The 22,560-nt window shown below is 44.9% G+C and overlaps 1 protein-coding gene across 4 annotated transcripts in view; it reads left to right on the top strand.

The window, feature by feature from the left end:
* Positions 1-22,118, top strand: part of SEPHS1 (selenophosphate synthetase 1) — a 305,207-nt gene extending 283,089 nt beyond the window's left edge. For all 4 annotated transcript variants that reach the window (XM_086919661.1, XM_086919658.1, XM_086919660.1 and 1 more), the window contains exon 9: positions 20,776-22,118. In XM_086919661.1, the coding sequence (XP_086775787.1) occupies positions 20,776-20,990 (215 nt within the window). In that variant the 3' untranslated portion in view covers positions 20,991-22,118. The remainder of the gene's footprint in view (positions 1-20,775) is intronic.
* Positions 22,119-22,560: the final 442 nt, after the last annotated feature.

The raw sequence follows: 22,560 nt of genomic DNA, 5'->3' as shown, positions 1-22,560 counted from the left end.
TCTCTGCTACTGTATTACAGTTGTAGCAGTGCACTTATTTTACATGAGAACAACTACGGTACAATAACTTCTTATTGTAAACCCGCTCGACTGTTTCTTCTGTGTATCTCTCTTAGAGCAAAACAAGCAAGCATGAGTGACTGGGTGAAAAGTAGTATATTGTTTCCACGAGTCTGAGGTTATGTTCTGAAGTTGCAAAAACTGATCTGTCTGATAACAGGAGATTCTAGTAGCACTGCGAGCTAGCTAAAGCGAAAACATAGGCTGTCATATTCGGTGGGGGTGTACAGAGTCAGTTTGCCACCAAGCCCACAGTATATGTTATCCGTAAACGGCGTAGGTCCTGCATGAAAGGGTACTATCGGAACCACACTACATGGCGCCCAATGTGGTCTAATGGCACCCAACGTGTGAAACATGGTTTGCCCAATGTGGTGAATACATGGCGCACTTACTCAACAGTAGAATCTGAGTATCTCAGTCGTGCTTATTCACAGAGACCCTACTTACAAAACCCAGAGACATCTGGAGTAGGTGGGAAAATGCTTCGTCACAGCTGAGTAGGCGAGATATCCTATGTATTAGCTGTTGGTTAATCAAGCTTGAAGGAATATTTCCAAAAATTGTGAATGAAACCTTTGCATAAAACCTTTTCTTAATTTCCTTGACAGTTATTCTGTGTCTTAAACACAATATCTGTCGAGAACAGAGAACTAAACCCTCTAAAGAAATCACTTCCTGATGAAGAGAAAGATGCAGATGCAATACACATTTCACCCAAAGTAAGACAAACTCTTACAGTCAAACTACTCAAACATAGGTTACTACTTAGAGGAGGTGTAGTAATATTCGTGATAGAGGCACACGAACATTTCAAAACAGAGGTATTCTACTCATGGGTTATATTCCCAGAAGCAGATGCTGTAACAAATACTTTTCATTATTACAAACATGAAGAAGTTCCAGCGGCTTACACTCTGTTTTAGAAGACTGAGATACCGCTTACTTTCCAGGAACATAATTTCTGGTTTAATGGCGCCCTACCCCACATAAGAGCAGGAACAAGGCTTGTTCCTTTAGGAAGACCTGGAGCAACATGGCCAATATTAGCGACCTATGCACCACATCCAGACATTGACACAATACCAGGTGATGAACTACTTGTTCAACTCAAAGAGTTGATAAAACTCTACAGAAACATGACACACTTCGTCTTAAGGACACTAGCGGTCCAACCTACAATAATTAAACCTACTGCAGCTCTTAGACAGAGCACTAGTACTAAAATTACTCCACAAACCTTACTCGCGGTAATGGGCCAAGTGCCCACAAAACGTGATCAAATTCCTTTCTCGGTAGCTCAGAAAATAACCCAGTTAGAAGCAGTATTTCCGAATACAACACCATTTGAAAAAAACCATGTTAACAATCTGTTTGCCCGTGGGGATTACACCACAGTTAGAGGATTGCACCTCTCTGGGTACAGTCTTTGCAGCCATATATACAAGAACTCGTGGTATTCCTTCATTCGCAGTAATACCAGATGTATTAGGACAAATACAAAATCACTATGGAGCAGAACCTGCCCTAAACTTAGGGATGAAATTATTAAATAACTACGACAAGGTATCAGCCAATAATACTAGCTAATATTAAAGGAAGCAGCATCTGTGGCAATCTCAGTCCCTAGGTAGGTCTCCTCCACAAGAGCTCTCTGAAAAGAGGTATAATTTTAGCAATAGGGATAACATTAGGAAACCTGACAGGTATCAGGATACTGATACACACTCCTCTTGTTCCTTTCAGGGCTCGAAGAAAAGCTCAGAAAGAGAAGGACAATAAAAAAATAGAGTGGAGCGCACACAGTCCAGAGACGAGCAGTGCGCTCAAGACTTTACTTCTAAAAAAGAAGATAAGCTAAATCTAAAACCTCAATTTTAGAAAAAGAAAGTTGCTAGACATGCCCAGAATTCTGAGGACACAATTTCTGAACGGGGAATGGGCTCTGATGATGCTAGACCGTGCGGCAGAAGTAACAATATTTCACCTGAACCCTGAAGGAATTTCTGGTGACAGCGGAGTTGAATGATTACATCACGGTGGAAACACCAGACACCAGGGTGAGCATCCCACAAAAGATATTTGAAATAACACTCCGGTTGGAGGGGGACAAGCCCAGGAAAGTAAAAGGTCTTTTTTTGAAAAACTTATCTAGTTATGACATCCTGTTAGCAGTTCAAGATTGGCCGCCTGCATTAGTTTTGGAGTGCCCCAGGGGAGAAAGTATAATGTTTCATACATTTTCCAACAACGTTCCTGTTCACCTTAAACAAACATAGTCACAGGAGTGGGCAGTAGCCAAGCTTCGGCATTGTACAAAAATCACGCAGGGTGGGATGAGAACTCAACCTACCACGTGATCCCGTTAAAAGTTTCACCTAATGCTTGGAGGCAATAGCCAATAAAGCAAGAAGCAAAAAAATAAGTCAGCGAGATCTTAGATCAACTTGAGTACCAGGGACTTGTTGGAAAATGTACCTCTCCAATGAACAATCTTTTGTTTCCTGTGGCTAAACCAGTCAATACATGTTGTCTAGTTCTAGATTACAGACATTTAAACTCATGCACAAAGACATTTGCTGTCTAAAAGGCACACAGTGCCGCATTAATGAATAACATTGTGTGCAAAAAATACAAAACCACACTTGATATCTCAAATGGATTTTTCTGCCAAAATATAGCTTCTGAAAGCAGGTATCTAACCGCATTCAGTGTGTTGGGGTCTCAACGACAATTTTGTCGTCTAGCACAAGGGTATAAAAACAGTCTGGGTGCATTTTCAGCAAGAGTAACAGAATTACTTCAGAAATTTGATGAAGAAGCGTTGTCCTGTGTGGATGATATTTATCTGACAGACGACTTAGAGAGGCACTTGACCATGGTAAGCACCATTATTATGGGATTTGCAGCAGAAGACTACAAATTCAACTTTAAAAAAATCAAAAATAACCCACCTCAATGTCCTATTTTTAAGATATGATCTGTCAAGTGAAGGCAAAAGTCTTGCATATGATCTGAAAAGTGAAGGCAAAAGTCTTGCAGCTAACGTTTTAGAAGAATGTGTGCTGCTCCAGCCTCCAAAATCTTTAAAAATTTACAATCAATACCAGGATGCCTAACTTTCGTCAGGATATACATTTTAGATATGCACAAAGGGTAAAACCTTTCTATGATTTAATAAAACCTGACTTTTCAGCCAGAGATTGGACAGATGAACATACTCATATTCTTTGTTTAATCCAGGAAGACATGATTGCTTCCAAACACGCGTAAACGTACGCCACTTAGCAATCCGAATAATCGCGGGTCAATGTAGGTACACTTATTTAGCCTTTAATGAAGGAGAAACTGTACCAATCGCTTACAAATCACACCTGTACACAACTGCAGAAATGCGTTTCACTTCAACAGAAAAATTCCTGACAGCAGTTCGGACTGCTGTAACGAGAGAAAGAGCACTGGCTAAGGGGAAAGGCTTTATTGTCGTAACTCCAGTAATGACTTTAGAAGCTGTTACAAAGGCCAGCTTCCCAAATGCGAAAGCGTTACATCTTAGATGGATACAATGGGCTAATTCTCTTACTGCAACAGATGTTGAATACAGATTTGATCCAAGTTTAAAAACACAAGCATTCCTGCAATATGAACAAGAATATCCTCTACCAAATGAAATCTTTCCTCTAGATCAGTATGAATATATTATTTATACTGACGTATCTGCGCAATCGCCTATAGGAAGTAAGCAGCAATAATTTTTGGCGTGTGCTATCATTAAAGGTCACATGCGTAATGGCAAGTTCCATCTTAGGTGCACAAAAACGCAATCGCTAGAAGACTGCACGACTCAGTTGGCAGAATTAAAAGCACTTATACTGGCACTTGTAATTATGGATCGAGAATTCCCCACACTAATCGTGTGTGAATCTTTTTACTGTGTACAGTCATACAATGAATACTTACAGCATTGGGAACAAAAAACGGGTTTAGAAACGCAAAAGGTGGCACAATTAAACACAAAATGTTATGGGAACAGGTAGCTGAATTGAAATCCGAACTACCGAGGACTCGCGTGATCCATACACTGAGTCATCAACGTGATGGTGTTCACGTTCAAGCTAATTCATTGGCTGATGAAGCCGCAAAGGGGGTTGTTCACATGGCTTCCGTAGCTGCGCTGACTTGTTCAAAAACGAGAATAGACGGAGAACTAATGGTAGCTTTCATCGCATCACGCAAAGGAAGCACAGCAGTACCTAAAAAAATTCCACTCAAATACGCCTACAAGTTATATGCACAAAACATTTAATGTGCTCAGATTCCTAGTGTGGGGGATAGAGTAATACCCAATATGGATTGTAGGCAAGGTTTGATATTCGCTGCACACAAGGGTTTGGGCTCTGCGAACACAGGCGATACAGCGACTATTTCTTTACTGAAACGGCGCTATTGGTGGCCAGGGTTAACTAAGCAAACTAAAGACTAGGTCTTGAAATGCAACATCTGCCAGCAGATGAAAGGCTCCACTGTTGCACTCCTGGCACAGACGCCATTACTGAAGTCAGACAAACCTCTTGCATGTGTGTACTTGGACCACTGCGGCCCCTTACAAACGGACGGGGCCTACAGATATATCAAGGTAGCAGTGGATTCATGCGTGAGATTCCTATGGGTATGGCCTCGGCGTTCTGCTGACGCTCGAACTGTTATAAAAGATTTGCAAGTCTTTATCGGTACATACGCAGTTAGCACGTTACACTCTGACCACGGCCCTACGTTTAGCTCTCGGGCTTACAAAGAGGCCATGGAAGGAATGGGCGTAGCATCGCAGTTCTCATCTCCGTACCATCCAGAGGGAAATTTGGTTGTGGAGAGGAAAAACCGGGACTTGAAGCAATCTTTAACAGCTAGGGTATTAGGCAAGGGCGGTAGTTGGGTCACACACCTATATTGGGGTACAGCGGGCATTAAACAACCAGCCAAGAAACTCTCTCGGGGGGAGGGGTCACTCCATATGAGGTCCTCTTTAGGACACGTTTGTGGGTACCTGATCTTGATTGTGAAGGCGCAGTGGCAAATGAAAAACCATTTGATATCCATGATTGTTTGGCTGTTTTACAGGATCTAAATGAATGCAGGACAAAACAAAGCAATGTCTATACAAAGCAGACCGCCACTGAGGAAGTCAGGGTAGACACGGCAAGACCTGTCTGGATCCCAAAAGTCGGGGATCTGGTCACAGAAAATTGCAGACAAAAAGGAATTTGGACCTTATTACAGAAAACCTGTACCAGTCCTTACAGTACACGGAACAAGAACTGTGTTATTTCTGCCTCTTGCCAAAAAGGAGAAAAGATTTGTCTGTGACTGATACTAAACAGTAGGCCTAGTGGACTCCGCTGTAGCAGATGTCCTCCTCTAACTACAATCCAAGAAGTTCAAACAGAAAGACTCATCATGTTTGAAGAGCCACTTGAAAGGAATGAAGGACTAAGCAACAATGCTATGGAACTTGTTCCACTTGAACCAAACATTCAAATTCTAAATGAAAATCAGAATAATTCAGAAGTTGCAATTAGACCAAATGCAGATGTCTACATCAACATGCCTCATCGAGAGAAAAGGGATGTTTCAACTAATCCCGATGCAATTCCTACAATTGATCGAACAGCTTCTGGATATTTTATTAACTTTGATACGTTTTTCCTGGATCCAAGCGAGCCGGGAACGATTCTGGCCAAAACACCTTTCAAGCCAGAATTAAAGAACTTCTTTCTCTTTCTTCAAAAGACATACCTGGTATCACCTTGGATTGAACTCTGGGTATATTCTGGGACATTGTTTTTTTCTTTTCTGGCTAGGCTTAGTATTTACTTTTAGTATGCTTATCAATGAACACTTTCTTCAACAAGGTTCAACAGCCCAAGATTCCTACTGAAGCCACATCCATCATCACACCGTGAACAAAGAGACGTGTCATCAGTGAACATTACAGCTGTTCCTATATCTGATGGTATAGTATGGGACCAAATTTATTTCAACATATTCAGATCAACCGAACTTTTAAAAATGAATCATGTATTTCAAATCTCATTAAGTGATGTCATTACCTCCAGTACATTTTCTGATGATTGGTACACTGAAACTGTAAATAACATGTTGTCTGATTTAGAAAAAACTGCTGCATTTTCTAATAATGAAATGTTAGAGGGTTCTTCGGACTATGACAAATTATACTGTTATCAACATTTTGTTCATCATTTCCTGTACAAATACATTTCACCTAGGTGTGTATTTGAGTACCATCAGTGGGAACATTGCCCAACACCACCAAAAAGTAGTTCGCAAATGATTGCCCAGAAATGTGCATACTTTTCAGGGTTCAACACCACAGATCCAGCTTCATTTTATTATAAGATTGTACCAAAATCAGGACAGAAAATTATGCTGACAAACACTAAACAGATTTACTCTGGTTCCTTTTTGGCCCGATTGTCTGAACAGGGTTTTAACCTATGGAAAGATGAAATTGACTGAAAATTGATTTGGGGTTCATGGAACTGGCAAGTCCAGGGTACAGAGACACTATTAAGAACATGCCTCATTCCACAGCAGATTACCTTTTTAAATGATACTGTGCAACAGACATCGTGTCTTGGAATAGCCAAGATTAAGGACCTCAACACTCCAGAATTTCCTACACCATCACATGGGTGGTAGAATTCTTCTTCAGAGAAAGGGCTAACAATTGACGACATACTAAAGTACAATAGCTCAGCCCCAAATTGGAAGGAGTGGGTGGTTTGGCCCTTAGACACAAACACATGCCATGAACGGTTCCTGCATATCATCAAGGGACTCCGTATGCATAGGCCAGACCCACGATATGTACAGAGAGAACATCCAGTGGTAGTGACATCCTATAGTGTTGGGAAGTTGTGCCTAGAATGACTAGAAACCTCAACACTTGCAGAAATTAAACAACACTTATCTTTACTCTCACAAGACATGGATCTTGGGACTTTTTACTAGGACCTAGGAAACAACGTCAAAAACGTTAATATATTCAGGCATTTATTCTGCCTATAATGTTATGTTAAAAATGCTCTTTTATAGCGCACGGCTACTCCAAGGAGTGTCCCGGCGCCTTGGCAAAGAGCCTAAAGAATAGAGAGAAACATAGCACAACAGACATAAAAAGAAAGGAAGCAAAACCATTACTGAGTGAAAAGCTAAGTTTTAAGTCCTTTTCTAAAGGAGAGCAAGTCATCAGCTTTCCTGAGCAGAACAGGCAGGTCGTTCCAGCCTTTAGGCGCTAGAAATCGAAAGGTGCGCCCTCCGATTCTGGTTAGGAGTATAGGGGGAATCAAGGCTTTGGATAAAGACGCAGATCGTAGCGTCCTGCTAGGCACTTAAAAAGCCAAGCGTTTCTGAAGATATTTGGGGCCTATCCTAATGAAATCTGGAAAATTTCCCAAAAAGAAGCTGCAGAGAGAATACAGGAAATAGACCGTATAAACTTAGAAAAAGCTTTAGCTGTGGTGGATAATGGGTTAACAACTTTGACCTCCAGAGTATATTCATTGGGCAACATTGTATCTTCTGCTATAGACCTACTGGAACAGGATTTAGCCATATTACAACACAGCCAATCACAGTTACGTTCTATTATGTTATTGAGCTGGACGCTACAATCTTTGCGTGCAGGCTTTGTGCCTTGGCATTTTATAAACAGTACATCTCTGTTTTCAGAATACAATCTAACTGATACAACGATAGAAATGGCACAAAGGGGAGCTAAATATACAATGCTGCAAATTGAAGAAACTGGACAGGTTTCCATTCACTGGGGCTGAGTTACCATCCACAGAGTGGCCAATCCACGGCCAAATCATTCTCCCGATCACAACCTTTCAGTTTCACTTTTGCCTTGAACAAAGGCAGGCACACAAATATGAAAGACTTGTAAAAGGATACATTAAGAAATCCTGGCATTTACCATATAGATTTCGATGCAGGAGTGGGGATCAAGAAGTGTTTCTTAGTGGTACTAACTGCAAGAGCGCTTTAAGCGTTTCTCTCATGTGCCAAGATATCGTTTTGCATGGGCCTGTAGTGGTTCAGTTTCGAATCAGTCTTGCCACATGAAAGGAACTCCAGCTGCCGTGATCACGCCAGTGTTAGAGTTACATTCGAATGGGAGTTACTTAATGCTGAACGATCAAGGTTGTTGTGGGATGCTCCTGGGCTTGCCTATCTAGTCACCGTGAACATCAGGGTAATTTGTTGTATGCAAGTATTGTTTCCTCTCACAAAGACAGTCAGGGAGGCGCAAGTATGGCCTTTGCTGAATGTTTCTTTTGTACAGTTTGATGCTTTGAGCAGAATGAAAGCCATGCTTTTACAGCAAACCGTGCCATTGACCTCTGCACAAAAAACCTTTGAACTTCAAGTTGTGAGGACCTCGACCGATACACACGCTAATCCGTACACGCTGCACCCGACATTTCGCAGTAATGGTGGGTTGTATTGTAAATATGTCAGATACGAGCGGTATTGTTCACCTATTTAAAACCATAGGTTCGGGATTCCTTAACACCTTCCAGACCATCCTCCGAGTTGTTCCTAACTTTTTACACTCCTTATTCTGAAGCATTTTCGTGAGTCTACCTCTGATCCTGATTGCTATTGCTGGAATCCTGATTGCCGTTAACCTGCTTCGCAACGGACGGACCATCCACCAGCGAGATTGAAAAGCTCTCCTGGAAAGATATTACTGTGATTGCATGGTACAACATCTGGGTGCGCCTCGCCTTCGAGAACTAAGTGCTTATTGGTTCCTGTCATTCAGACCAGTCTTCGAAGACTACATCGTACCTGTTTTCCGATACCTGTTTTGCGGCGGGGAACGCGAGGTGGACAGCAGTCTGACACCTCTAACGGAGACGCCAGCCGACCTCGACTCCAGGCTGGAACTACTGCGGTCCCTTGCTCGACTCTGTCCTCTGCGTATTCCCATCTTAACGCATACATTCCATTGAGGATCCGCAGGTGCCCTTGGCCGAGTTGGATTTGAGCTCTTCCCTTGGCACTGAGGTATCAAATGCAGCACCGGCTGCTTCACCAACAACTGTTGGCAGCACTGAGTAGTTTCATCTATGCACACTTGATGTGCTATGCGAGGTACTACAATGTTGTCCCCTTCGACAGCAGGCAACGACAATGTTATGTCTCCCAGCCAGGACATATAATCTGACTCCCCATGTGCTGGGAACAAATTCAGTTTTTTCTTTCCCATTCTTTTTCAAAATAACTTTTTTCAAATTGACACTTTTTATGCCAAAGCATGGCCTTCTAAGTACGCTTACAGTAGTTCAACTTGTGTGATCGAACTCATTTAGAACTGTGATTTGCAGAACTTAACTAAACATGTCAAACTTTCAGAAAAACATTTATTTCCTCGTTTTAAACTGTTTTTAAATGAAGTTTTAACGTTTTTGGAAACATTTTAAATGACTGCTTGATGATTTTATGCACTGACACCGTTATAAATGCGTATCATTATATGTTAATTATAAGGTGGAGTAGGTGTTATATTTCATATCGGTACCCTGATATAGGTCTAGGGAACATTGTACACTTTCCCTACATAGTCTCCCCGTCATTTCATATGAACAAGCCTTATAAGGACATAACTCCAAATAAGGACAGACTGCCCTGTATGGACATAACGCCTTATAAGGACAGTAGCCTTTTATGGACTAAACCGTTCATCTAGTTCCATGCCGAGGGTGGTTTTTCCTCAATAGATATTGCTAAGACGTCATCCTTAGCACATATGAATAATTTATGAGTACACTCCACATGAGGTCCACTTCATCTCTTCCATCGACACACATGGTTTAATCGCCAACGCCATCCTCATACTGAACAATGGGGAACATACGCACATAGACTGCATAAATGCAGCACCTCTTGCTATCAGTAAGCAGGAGGGAATCGAGACTTCAAGGCCGACACACTGACTAGAGACGCTGCAGCTCCGACATGCTATCGCTCCAGCTGATAGTGGTCTGAGGATCCCTTGCGGAGTGTCCAGCTCAAGTCCAGGACGAGGTCCCACAATCTCACTATTCAGGTATTGGGGTTCGACTAAATCCTAGTAGGAATCTTGGCACTTAGGCTCTTAGACTTAGGCTCTTTCGCACCTACACACATGCTAGGTACACTTGGGTACATCTAGACAGGCGTCTTAGGTGTACGCACTTTATTTTATTAATGCATTTCATATTCATATATGTGTTCATGACTTTTGCAAAATGGTAGAACAATACTATTTTCTATTCACTGTACTGCTGGTTCTATATCTCTGCTACTGTATAATAGTCTTAGCAGCACACTTATTTTACACGAGAAGAACTACTGTACAATAAATTCTTATTGTAAACCCGTTCAACTGTTTCTTCTGTGTATCTCTCTGAGAGAAAAACAAGCAAGCACGGGTGACTGGGTGAAAAGTAGTATATTGTTTCCACGAGTCTGACGTTATTATGTTGTGTTATGTTATGTTACATAAATATATAACGTGCACAGCTACTCATGAGTATTGCGGCGCCTAGCGGAGGAGGAGACTGAATACTATCAGGAGAATAAGTGTGTTTTCAGTTTCCTCCTGAACACAACTGGGTCCTGAATGGAGCGTACTGCAGGAGGGAGGGCGTTCCAGGCAGTCGTCGCCTTCACCGTGAAGAAACTGCCCCCTATTCTCTGAAGCTTAAAACGAGGGACCAGAGCATAGCAAAGGGACGAGGACCGCAGCGAACGTGCGGGAACATAAAGAGAAATGCCTTTGTAAGTAAAGAGGGCCACGGCCATAAAGGGCACGGTGGACCAGAGTCCAGGATTTAAATTTGACTTTATCCAACATGGGTAGCCAGTGAAGAGAGCGGAGCTATTGGTGGACACTGTTTCTAGCCGGAATGCCCAGAAGAAGTGTGGCTGCTGTATTCTGAACCACCTGCAGTTTTTTCATCAGGTACCCAGGAACACCAGAATAAAGGGCATTGGCATAGTCCAGCCTTGACAGAATCAGCGCACAGGAGGGGGAAAAAATCTTCTAAAATAAACATCGCGCAAGCTTATTAATGTGCGTCGAAAAGGAAAGACATTCATCACACCATACCCCCAAGTTTTTTTGCTGCTTTCCCTGATGAAGTAGGTGAAAGAAACTCAGGAGGCCAGAGCTGCTCTCTGAAATTGGGGGGGAATTTGTCAAAGAACAGAACCTCCGACTAATCTTCATTACATTTAAGCTGCGCCTCTGCCAACTATTTGATATTGGAGGACAGACAGTGTTGCACCCGTAATACCGAGTCCGCGCCTTTGTCTCCGGTAAAAAGCAACTGAGTATCATCAGCATATGCCATCACCTTAGCCCCCAACTCCTCCGCCAGATAGATCAGCGGAGTAATATAGATGTTAAAAAGAAGGGGGCTAAGGGAGGAACCCTGCGGAACACCGGTAGTTACCGGTTGAGGTGTGGAGGAGGACGGCGTAATCCAAATCTGCTCGACACGCCCATCCAGAAAGGACCGAATCCAGCCCCACACAGAGCCCAACAGACCTGTCTTAGCCAGACGAGAGAGAAGGAGTGCATGTGTGACCGTATCAAACACCATTGAGAGGTTGAGCAGAATTAGTGCTGCTCTCCCGCCTGCGTCCAAGCTCTCCCGGATGGCCTCCACCAACACGGTCTCTGCGCTATGAGATGCCTTGAACCATGATTGAGCAGGGTGCAGGAGCCTCTCCCTTTCCAGAAAGTCTGTCAGCTGCTCATTGATCACCTTCTCGCACACCTTCGCCACAGCAGGACGGAGGGAAGTAGGCCAGTAATTCCCTGGGCAGAGGGGGTCCAGCGATGGCTTTTTTAGAAGAGAAAGAATCTTGGCCTCATTCCAAGCCTGTGGTACCAGCCCTTCCTGAAGGGACATATTGATCATGGTATTCACCTCTGTGTTAATGACCTTGGCAACTGCTGCCAGTGTCCTCGCCAGGCAAGGGTCAGAGGGTGAACCTGACTTCAGAACCTTAAGAATTTTATGATACTCTGATGGGTCCATTGTGTTCTGAAGTTGCAAAAACGAATCTCACTTATAACAGGAGATTCTAGTACCACTGCGAGCTAGCTAATGCGAAAATATAGGCTGATAATAGGTGGGGGTGTACAGAGTCAGTTTGCCACCAAGCCCACAGTATATGTTATCCGTAAACCGCGTATGTCCTGCATGAAAGGGTACTATTGGAACTACACTACACATTGTCACACAAATAAAGCTATAAACAGATTATAATAATACAGTGTTGTGTTCACACATGACACACTGTGACGTACACAGTCTGGTGCACAAGCACAGAAATATAAATCCTCGTTCTCCCTGAACTCACCTTCCAAGTCGGCGTTCCCCATCCGTAACCAGCAGATCAGAACCGGTGTGCTGCTGAAACTGCACCCACGAGGGCTAAGGGATTCCTTTGATATTGTCCAAAAAGGGGGCCCCCGTTTATGCTGGAACTCCCACTCCTACGCAAGTGGAAAAAGCCCCACTGTCCCTCTTCTTAGTGCACAAACATTCCTTTGATATTGCCTAACCATACTGAATCCGACCCCAGATGTCTGGAGCAGGAAATAAAAAAAATAGTCCTTGAAGAAATATATAAACAATTGCAGCATAAAGAAACTGTAGTTGGCCGGTAATCCCAAGCGAAACACGGAAGTGATGTATCTGGAGCACCAACCAATGAGGAGCCTGCAAAGAAGACTGTCTCGGGAGTCAGCCTATGGTAAGCAGCAGGAGGTATATTAACTACACAAGGTCTTGCGGGCAAGCAGCAGGAGGGATTAAACACAATATATTGACATCAAAAGGTCTTGCAGAGAGTGCATGCATGCTGATACTCGACCTGAAAACCTGACAATGAAAAACAGTACTCCTCTTCCACGCCCCCACCCTTTCTCCTCTGCAGCCCAATGTTTTTTTTTCTAGCTCTTTCGATATGAATATAAATATCCTCCTTTTCACTCAAAATCACTAAAAGCAAGTGAGACTCATTCCCCAGGGCACTCTTTGCTGCATTACAAAGGCATATGCCCTAGATCTGCCAGGCTGGAAAACTGCAATGCTCAGCATCACCAGCTAGAGTCCGTGTCACTTCTCATTAGAGTGTCCGCTGATGAACGTGGAAGCACGCCCTGGCATGGACCTGCCATCTTTCGTAGTGCACTAATTTCTCTTACAGACACCCGACATAAGCAATCCCTCCACAGCCCTTAGTCTTAGATGAGCAGCTGCAAACAGGACACTAACCTCATCCCTTTTCCAAATACAAAATGAGTGTTATAAGTATTTCTCAGACGCAGCGGCTGAAAAGCTTAAGGCCTGATAACATAGTTTCTGGTATTAAAAATTCCATAGTGTTCTATTATTTATAGTCCCTATAGTACTATATGACATGCACAGTGAGTGTGTACTGCTTGCATCGGCGGCTCTGGGGCATTTGATGTATTTTAGTAGCGTATAGCCCCATAGCAGTCCTCCGTGAAAAGGGTCACCTATAAGATACGCTCTTCTCCGAAACAGAGATGCTTTATTTCTGGTGATCAAACCACAATGGTGTTTTTAAACTCTGCACATCTTTCTGTCTTTTTATGCTTTATTATGCACCCAAAGGTTTCATACAGTTTCCTAAGTTTCATTTGATCCCATACGTGTTATATTATTGGGCACAGGTTTATACTTCTGCCCACACCTGCGGCTTTGAAATGGCCCGGAATAAATAAATTCCTATGTGGTTGGTACACAGTTAAATATGCTTAGTGATTTAGCAAAAATGCACCACAGATTTGTGAGCAATTCATACCAACATGTTGACTTTAGGAGGGGAAAAGTCACATTTTTAACACCAGGAACTGATTGCATTGCCAAGCATGTTGAGAGATTGTGGGCATGCTGTCTATGTCAACCTTTTTGTATTTTAGTGCCGTCTGGATTACAAAACCGGCGTGGTCCATCAACGTTTTCCCTAAAGTGTAAATCTAGTGTACAAAATGTAGTAAGAGACCGAAAGCAGGCATACTTTTAATAAATGCGTGAACATTGCACATATCAGAAAGAAACAGTTAGTTTAAGATTCCTTACCTTAGAATTACCCCCAGGCGTCAGACTGGATCCGGAAAGTTTTTCGTCAGCAGTACCTCTGTGCATCGGAAGGTGGCGTCGGTCGACTCCGCGTCCATCGTGGTCGCCGGGATGACGTTGCGGTAGCTACTTAGACGCCGCCCCTGCACGCTGAGGTAAGTTCTTTCTTTTTCCGCGCCAGCCAGTGCCGATCCGGAAAGAGTGGTACCTCCAGTCATATTTTGACTGAACTTTTTGAGCGACTTTTGTCGTTTTCCTTTTGAGTGCTACAACTACTGGTGCACGTAGGGATGCCCGGCTTCAAGGCTTGTTTTTCCTGTACCCGACTAATGTCTGTGAAGGATCCGCACTGCTTGTGCCTCTTTGCCTGGAGCGCGACCATGACCCCAAGTCCTGCTCCGACTGCCGAACTATGGCTCCGAAGTATTTTAGGGAGCAGTCCCGAAAGCTTCTTAAGTGTGGGCATTCGGCTCTGAACCATTCAAGGTCCCGGCCGTGTGGGAGGTTGAGGGACCGGTCATGGAGCCATCACCAGTTGCCACCAAGTCTTCGCACTCGGGGTCAGGTAAGTCGAAGCCCTACAAAAAGTCGAAGAAACATAGCCGCTCTTTGACTGCTCCCCGTCAGTCGGCTGACGCGACTAGGGATAAGGGTGGTGACCCTCCTACCTCGCTGTGGGCGGACGCTGAAGGGCCGACTACAGGTTTCCCTCCTTTCCCAGGACCCGGAACGGCCCCTGCTCATCTTTGTCAGTTTTAACGAGGCGATGCATGCCATCTTTGGGCAGCCCGAATCCGCTGGCGCGCCTTCGGGCCCCGTAGACTTAGTTGGGGATCCTAGGCCTTCTCCACTGGCAAGTCCGGCTTCGGCGCCGCAGGCCCCCCATGGATCCAGACCTGGATCCGGATCAGCACCAGTTAACCTCATTACATCTCCAATGATTCCGCTTCCCGAGGCACCGTTCCCGCCCTCGACGCCAGTCGTGCCTCCGGCCGACGTCGCCCCCGGCTCCCATCCTTATGTGGACACGAAGCCGGTTTTTGTGCCCCTGTTCACTCCTGGGTTCCCTTTCAGGCCAGATTGGCACCCAGAGGATGAGGAGGAGGACTGGGAGAGGTCAGGTGACCATCTGACAGACCAGTTGGAGTATGACCAGGACTGGATATAGGACCTGTGGGATGCCAGTAGTCTTGATACGTCCCCTGACCTTGGCATGTTGTCTCCTCCTACTGTGACTACAGAGGAGGAAGCTTCCCATGCAGTGGTGTTGCATAGGGCGGCCGAGGCTCTCCACCTCGAGATCCCTACAGTGGCGGTCTGGACTAACCTCCTGACAGAAGGGATTCAACCGAAAGCAAGCTCTTCGGAGCCCCTGCTGCCGTTTAATGAAGCCTAACCAATGTCCTTTTGGGCACCTGGTCCAGGCCCAACACTGGGGCTTCCGGGATAGGATGATTGCATGACGCCACTGCCCGGTCCCGGGCAACCCCACTTTTCCCTCATAAAACCCCACCCGTGAGAGCTTGGTGGTCCAACCCTCTGCTTCCAGGAGCGTATTCCGTACCGCTCCACCAGATAGGGAATCCAAGAAACTGGTTCATCTTGGGAAGAAGATTTTTTCTTCCGCCAGCTTGGGACTGCGGTCGGTAAACACTGCATACCTATTGGGCCGTTATTCGCACTCTGTGTGAGACACGGTTGTGCAAGTGCAGCCACAGTGTCCGGAGAAGGCCCGGACCTTACTCTCCCAGGCTGTTACCGCCGGGAGGGATGCAGCTATGTTTACCATTCGCTGTGGGCTGGTTACCACCAATTCTCTAGGCCGGACGATATCCACATCGGTAGTCCTTCAACTCTATGCCTGGATGAGATCAACTGGCTTTTCTGGGGATGTCCAGAACACCCTTATGGACATGCCCTTTGATGGCCACCGCTTTTTGGTGACAAAGTAGACAACGCTCGAGAGCGATTCAAGGACTCGCGTGCCATGGCCAACTCCTTGGGCCTCTCCAGCCGCCCTGCGCAGTCTGCTTTTTGCCCCTTTCGTGGCTACGGAAGGGGTGCCTAACCACGTTCCGACCTGAGTCATAGGCCGATGCAAGTTTCCCAACCTTTGCGCAGCCGGGAACGTGGGAACCACCACTGTGGTTCTGGGGGCCAGCTGCCGGGCCAGTCCACCAACCCCCCCTCTGCTTCTGCCTCCAAACCTTCCTAGTCCGACATTTCAGACCCATTAATCACCAGTGGGCGGCACGATCCGCCATCACCTCCCCTACTGGCGCACCATCACATCAGACAGGTGGGTTTTACAGATAGTCTGAAGGTGCTACTCTTTCCCCTTCGAGGCTACCCCTCCAGCCATGCCACCTCAGTACCATCGCATGTCGGAGGATCATCTGGGTCTTCTCCAACAGTAATTCACGGCTTTCCTGCCCAAGGGAGCCATTGAGCGCGTTCCTGTCCCAGTAGTAGGTCATGGTTGCTCTTCCTACTACTTTCTGGTACCCAAGAAGGACAAGGACCTGTGTCCTATCTTGGATCTCAGGAACGTCAACCACTTCCTCCGGAAGGAGAAGTTCAAGATGTTGACACTTGCTCAGGTCTTATCTACCTTCGACCCTGGAGACTGGATGGTAGCGTTGGACTTGCAGGACGCTTATTTTCACATCCCCATACTGCCGGCCCATCTGCGTTACCTGCGGTTCACGGCAGGCCACGAAGTCGCTACTCATCTGCGTAGATCAGGGGTTCCCCTAATTCGACAACTGGTTGTTGAAGGCGGGCTCGCCCCAGGCAGTAGTCTCCCACCTCCAGACTATGACCGACCTTCTGCATTTACTGGAGTTCTCCATTAACATGCCGAAGTCGCATTTGATTCTCTCTCAGAAGCTCCTCTTCATCGGAGCAGTTCTGGACACAACACAGTTTTGGGTTTAACCTCCTGAACAGCAAGTCTGAGATATTCGAGCTATGATTCCAATCTTTCTGCCTCTATGCCGGGTTTCGGTCAGGATGACTTTGAGGCTGCTGGGCCTTATGCCCTCCTGCATCCTGCTAGTCGATTATGCTAGGTGGCGTATGCAGGCTTTGCAGTGGGACCTGAAGTTTCAATGGGCGCAGCATATGGGGAATCTGTCCGATTTGCATCTAGATCTCGGAGGGCACAGCGCGACAATTGCAGTGGTGGCTCACAAACCAGGATTGGGTCAATGGCAGATCCCTCTCTCTTCCCCAACCAGATTACACAGTGGTGGCAAACGCATATCTTCTGGGTTGGGGCAGCCACATGGGAGAGGTAGAGATCAGAGGTCTTTGGTCTCCGGAGAAGTCCACGTCAACCTTCTGGAGCTTCAGCTGCTAAGGGCATTCCTTCGCTCTGTCTGGGAAAGAGCAGTGCAGCTGTTTACGGACAACACCACCGCCATGTGGTACTGCAACAAACAGGGCGGGGTGAGGTTGTGGACCCTATGTCAGGAGGCTCTGCGCCTCTGGACATGGCTGGAACATCAGGGCATATCCCTGGTGTTTCAACACCTGGCAGGTTCTCTGAATGCCAGGGCGGATGAACTCACCCGCAGGTGCATGATGGATCACAAATGGAGTCTTCACTTGGAGGTGGTGCAAGGTCTCTTTTAGCAGTGGGGAGAGCCTTGGTTAGATCTATTCGCCACCAAAGAGAACGCGCAATGTCAGCAAATCTGCACGTTGGAATTTCCAAGGCGGCACTCGCGTGTCGACGCTTTTCGTCTCAAGTGGAGTTGCGGTCTTCTATATGCCTTTTTGCCTATTCCACTTCTGCCCAGAGTGCAGAAGATCAGGCGCGACCGGGCCCAAGTCATTCTTGTCGCTCCGGACTGGGCAGGAAGAGTCTGGTATCCTGATCTGCTCAACATGGCCATTGATCTTCTGATCAGACTACCTCTGCGGGTGGATCTTCTGTTGCAGCAGCAGGGGACGGTCCTCCACCCGAACCTATCCAGCCTCCACCTCCTGCGTGGAGATTAAGCGGCAGCAGTTGACGTCATTTGACTTGCCTCCCGAAGTCTGTGATGTAATCTTGGCAGCCAGGCCTCCCTCCTAAGGCGGTATACACCTGCCGATGGAACAAATTTGTGGCATGGTGCGCAGGAAAGGCTGTGGATCCCCTTCCTGCCCCTCTTTCTGAGGTTCTCTTGTTTTTCCTTTCTTTGGCCCAGCAGGGCTCCGCTCTGGGCACTATCAAGGGCTATCTTTTGGCCCTTTCTGTCTTTCTAAGGCTTCCTGATCAGCCTTCTCTCTTCAAGTCCCCGGTTGTAAATCGTTTCTTTAAAAGCATCACTCCTATCTTTCCACCGATTCCCTTCATGATGCCTCAGTGGGACATGAATTTGGTCTTGACCTATTTGATGTGCGCTCCCTTTGAGCTGTTTCACAACTGTCCTCTATGACTTTTAACTCGTAAGACTGCATTCATGGTAGCCATCGCATCTGCCAGAAGAGTGAGTGAGCTCCAGGCTCTTTCATCCAAGCCTCCTTTTCTGGCTGTACATCCGGACAATGTTGTCCTAAGAACTCTTCCATCTTTTCTTCCCAAAGTGGTCACCTTCTTTCACATCGGGCAAGCCATCACTTTGCCCACCTTCTTTCCTCCTCCTTCTAAAGAGGAAGAGCGGCTTCACAGTATGGACCAAAAACATGTGCGTTCCTTCTATCTGAATCGCACCAAACAGTTCCAGGTGGATGACCAACTCTTTGTTCGCTACGTAGGCGCCAAGAAAGGTCGGGCCGTACACAAGCGGACCATCTCTAGATAGGTCGTTTTGCGTATTAAAGCCTTTTATTCTCTAGCTAAAAAGGAGCCTCCAGTGGGGCCATTCCACCAGGGAGACGGCAGCCACTACTGCTTTGGGACGAGGAGTCCCTCTGAATGACAAATGTCAGGCAGCTATGTGGACATCGCTGCAGATGTTTACAAAACACTACTGCCTGGACAGCCAATTCCGGAGAGACGGCTTCTTTGGCCGTTCTGTTCTCCAGGACTTTCTCGTGTGATCTTGGTTTGCAGACCCGCCTCTGAGGTTGGTATTGCTGGGGTATCTATTCTAAGGTTCCTTACCGCCCCACCCAACCTCCCGTTCTGCGAACTGATTTCTAGGGTTAAGGACATTCTTTCAGTGCACCCGTGGTCAGGGTCTTGCATAGCTCTGCGTTTCTGGCGCAGAAAGTCGTGTACAGAACTGACGTCAGTGCACGAGGGCGGCATCTAATTAGCTACCGCAACGTCATCCCGGCGTCCACGATGCCAACGACTGACGCGGAGCCGACAGACGCCACCTTCCGACACGTAGAGGTGCTGCTGACGAAAAACTTTCCGGATCCAGTCTGACACCTGGGGTAAGACATCTATAACTAACCTATGTTTCTAACAGATGTATCATTACCGAAGGTAAGTAACTTGTTTGTTTGATTCACTGAAAGTACTGGAATACATGAGACACTGAAGAACACACATTTCCGGAGTAGGAAATAAAACAGTAGTCCCAAAAGGAACATATTTACAATTGCAGCGTAAAGAAACTGTAGTTGGCCGGTGCTCCCTCGCGAAACACGGAAGTGATGTATCGGGAGCACCAACCACTGAGGAGCCTGCAAAGAAGACTGACACAGGAGTCAGCCTATTGTGAGCAGCAGTAGGGTTTATGCATGGTATATTGACTACAAAAGGTATTACAGACCGTGCATGTGCGCTGATGCTCGACCTAAAAACTATTTGCCGTGGCCAGAGCTGGCTGTTCTTGTGCAGTGCACCTACATTTTAATCCACTAAGGAAGGCTGCAGGTCTTTACCAAACAAGAAGTGTTCATATCCCATGCAAGGCTCCTTTTAAAAATGATCAATGTTTCGTATACGATTTCCTTTTACATTCTTTCAGTTAACATCCATTCGATCAGAGGCTGTCGAAAACAAGGAAAATCTGCATTTGTAGGCTGTCACCCTGTGTGATGTGCCTTACTTCTTCACCTTTGGTAGACAGTAACATCTTTTCACTCATCCTAAGTGCAAGTAATTCTCCATGGTTTGAAGAGAACCTTAAGAATTAATAACAGTATATTCCGAGGCGCTACGTAGGCCCTTGCAATGCAACTACACCCGCCCCACCCTCTAGGGGTCCTATGGACATCAGTGTATCCTTGAATTCTCATTGGCTCCTCAAACTGTCTGCAGGGGTTAGGGATCTCTGATTTTGTGTCACTCTGCTGGCAACTTGACTTGGACTGTGGCGAGTTACATATGCAATTACAAAATGCGGTAATTAAAATAAAACTTAATAATTTTGAATGAATATGTAAATTGGTGAGAAGCAAACTATAAGCACGTTTATGAGAAATTACGTTTTTTTGTGGGAGAAAGATCACTATTGACCAAGACAGAAATAAAGACTGAAAGGGCTATAGCGTGTAAAAAAAAATGTAGACTTTGAAATATGTTATGAAGGTAACATATTGCTTTTTTCCCTTTGCTTTTTTTTATACTTGTATGTAGGTGGACTACTGATATGTTTACCACGTGAACAGGCGGCACGTTTCTGCGCAGAAATTAAGTCTCCAAAATACGGGGAAGGCCATCAAGCATGGATAATTGGAATTGTAGAAAAAGGCAACCGTACCGCCAGAATTATAGACAAACCTCGAATTATTGAAGTTGCACCACAAGTGGCTACACAGAATGTGAACCCAACGCCTGGAGCCACTTCGTAACCTAGAAACGTGTAACATTTTGTTTTTGTTTTTAAATAGATCTATTCCTTAGAACAGTACAATGAAATAATTGTAAAATATATAAATATATATATATATCTAGTTGTCTACCCACTCAGTGGCCTTAGGTCATTATACGAGCGGGTTTGATTAATACAATTGAATAAGATTCATTGCCTTTTTTCCTGTTACATTAATTGAAGGTGCACCTAATTTTGAGGCAGCTTCTAAGTTGAAGAAATAGATTGTTATCAAATACTGATGATTCATTTTGAATCTTTAGACACTTTTCTTGCTGCTGTGGCTCTTAAGGGTTGTCTCTCTTTCACACACATCACTATAGTGTCAACGAGCAGTGAGTGTCCTTTTGCTACTGGCCCAATTCTTTTGGGGCTGTAAAAAGCACACTAGACGTATACTTTCCACCTGATCAACAGTGGGGTATGTTTATGTTTTGCGTTTATAGTTGTGTACACCCTCTAGCATTTACGCAGAATACATTTGCTTGGAAATATTAGTATGAAGCTACATTTTTGATGCCTGTGTAGCTATTGTAGAAAGTTAGTTAAATTAGTATTTCCTATAGTAAAAGACTGCACAATAAATTTCAGTCTATCTCCGAAGTATATCTTTTATTCGTAATATTGCTACGAGGGTGCCTTCTGTTAAAAAAGAAAGCACTGATTTTGCATGGGAAGTGCTTTAGTTTTAAGAAACTCTTTTATACATTACTCTTACCGTACTATTAATGTTTTCATTATCAGTAGCAAAATTGTAAACCATAAAATACTTGCTTGCTTGTAATGTGCGCAAAAGTGCAAAAAGATCTTGATGACCAAATGATGGAGAGAGTTCCTGTGCATTTAACATTCAGTATGTGAATAGTAACATCTTTTTAAAATATGATCTATAACAAACATTCGGGTCCGTGATTGAAAGTGTTTAACATTTTATATTTTGTATAGTGATAGCATGACTTTATTTTTGTTTCTTTAACACATGCGGCTGTTTCTAATGCTCAGATTCATTCTGTGCACGCTTTTGTGATCAGTTAAAAAAAAATTCTACATTGCCAACATTACAGTTCGAACTTGAACTCAGTTATTCAAATAAATATTTAATTTTTTATTTGTCTTGTACAAGCGAGTGCCATTTATTTTCTTGTTTGTGCTATTCTGTGATTAAAAGAACAGATGGGAGAAACCGTACACATTTTTAGGTTTGGCTTTTTGCAGCTGTCTCGAGACCTTGTGTGATCAACCAAAAAAAGAGCCTATGGAGGTCTCCAGAGAGGTGCTTTGGCTCTGCCCACATGTTAGTGGACAGGAGTACAGGATTCAATTGAGAATAATAAGTGCCAAAAATGAGTACTTGCTGCACTGACAGTTTCCCCACACTTTTTATAGACCGTGCTTAAAACATAACGCAGCAGCATGCAAGATAAATCCTTCATCAATTTGCAGTGCCATTGGCCAAGAGGGTTTTCCCTAATGTAATTAGATGACACTGATACACTTGAGCATTAGAGCATTACCGTCACCTCAATAAAACTTAGTATACTGTACAGAAT

Source organism: Lissotriton vulgaris, chromosome 1_1 (genome assembly GCF_964263255.1).
Source record: "Lissotriton vulgaris chromosome 1_1, aLisVul1.2, whole genome shotgun sequence".
Taxonomy (NCBI): domain Eukaryota; kingdom Metazoa; phylum Chordata; class Amphibia; order Caudata; family Salamandridae; genus Lissotriton; species Lissotriton vulgaris.
This window is presented reverse-complemented; position numbering and strand designations above follow the sequence as displayed.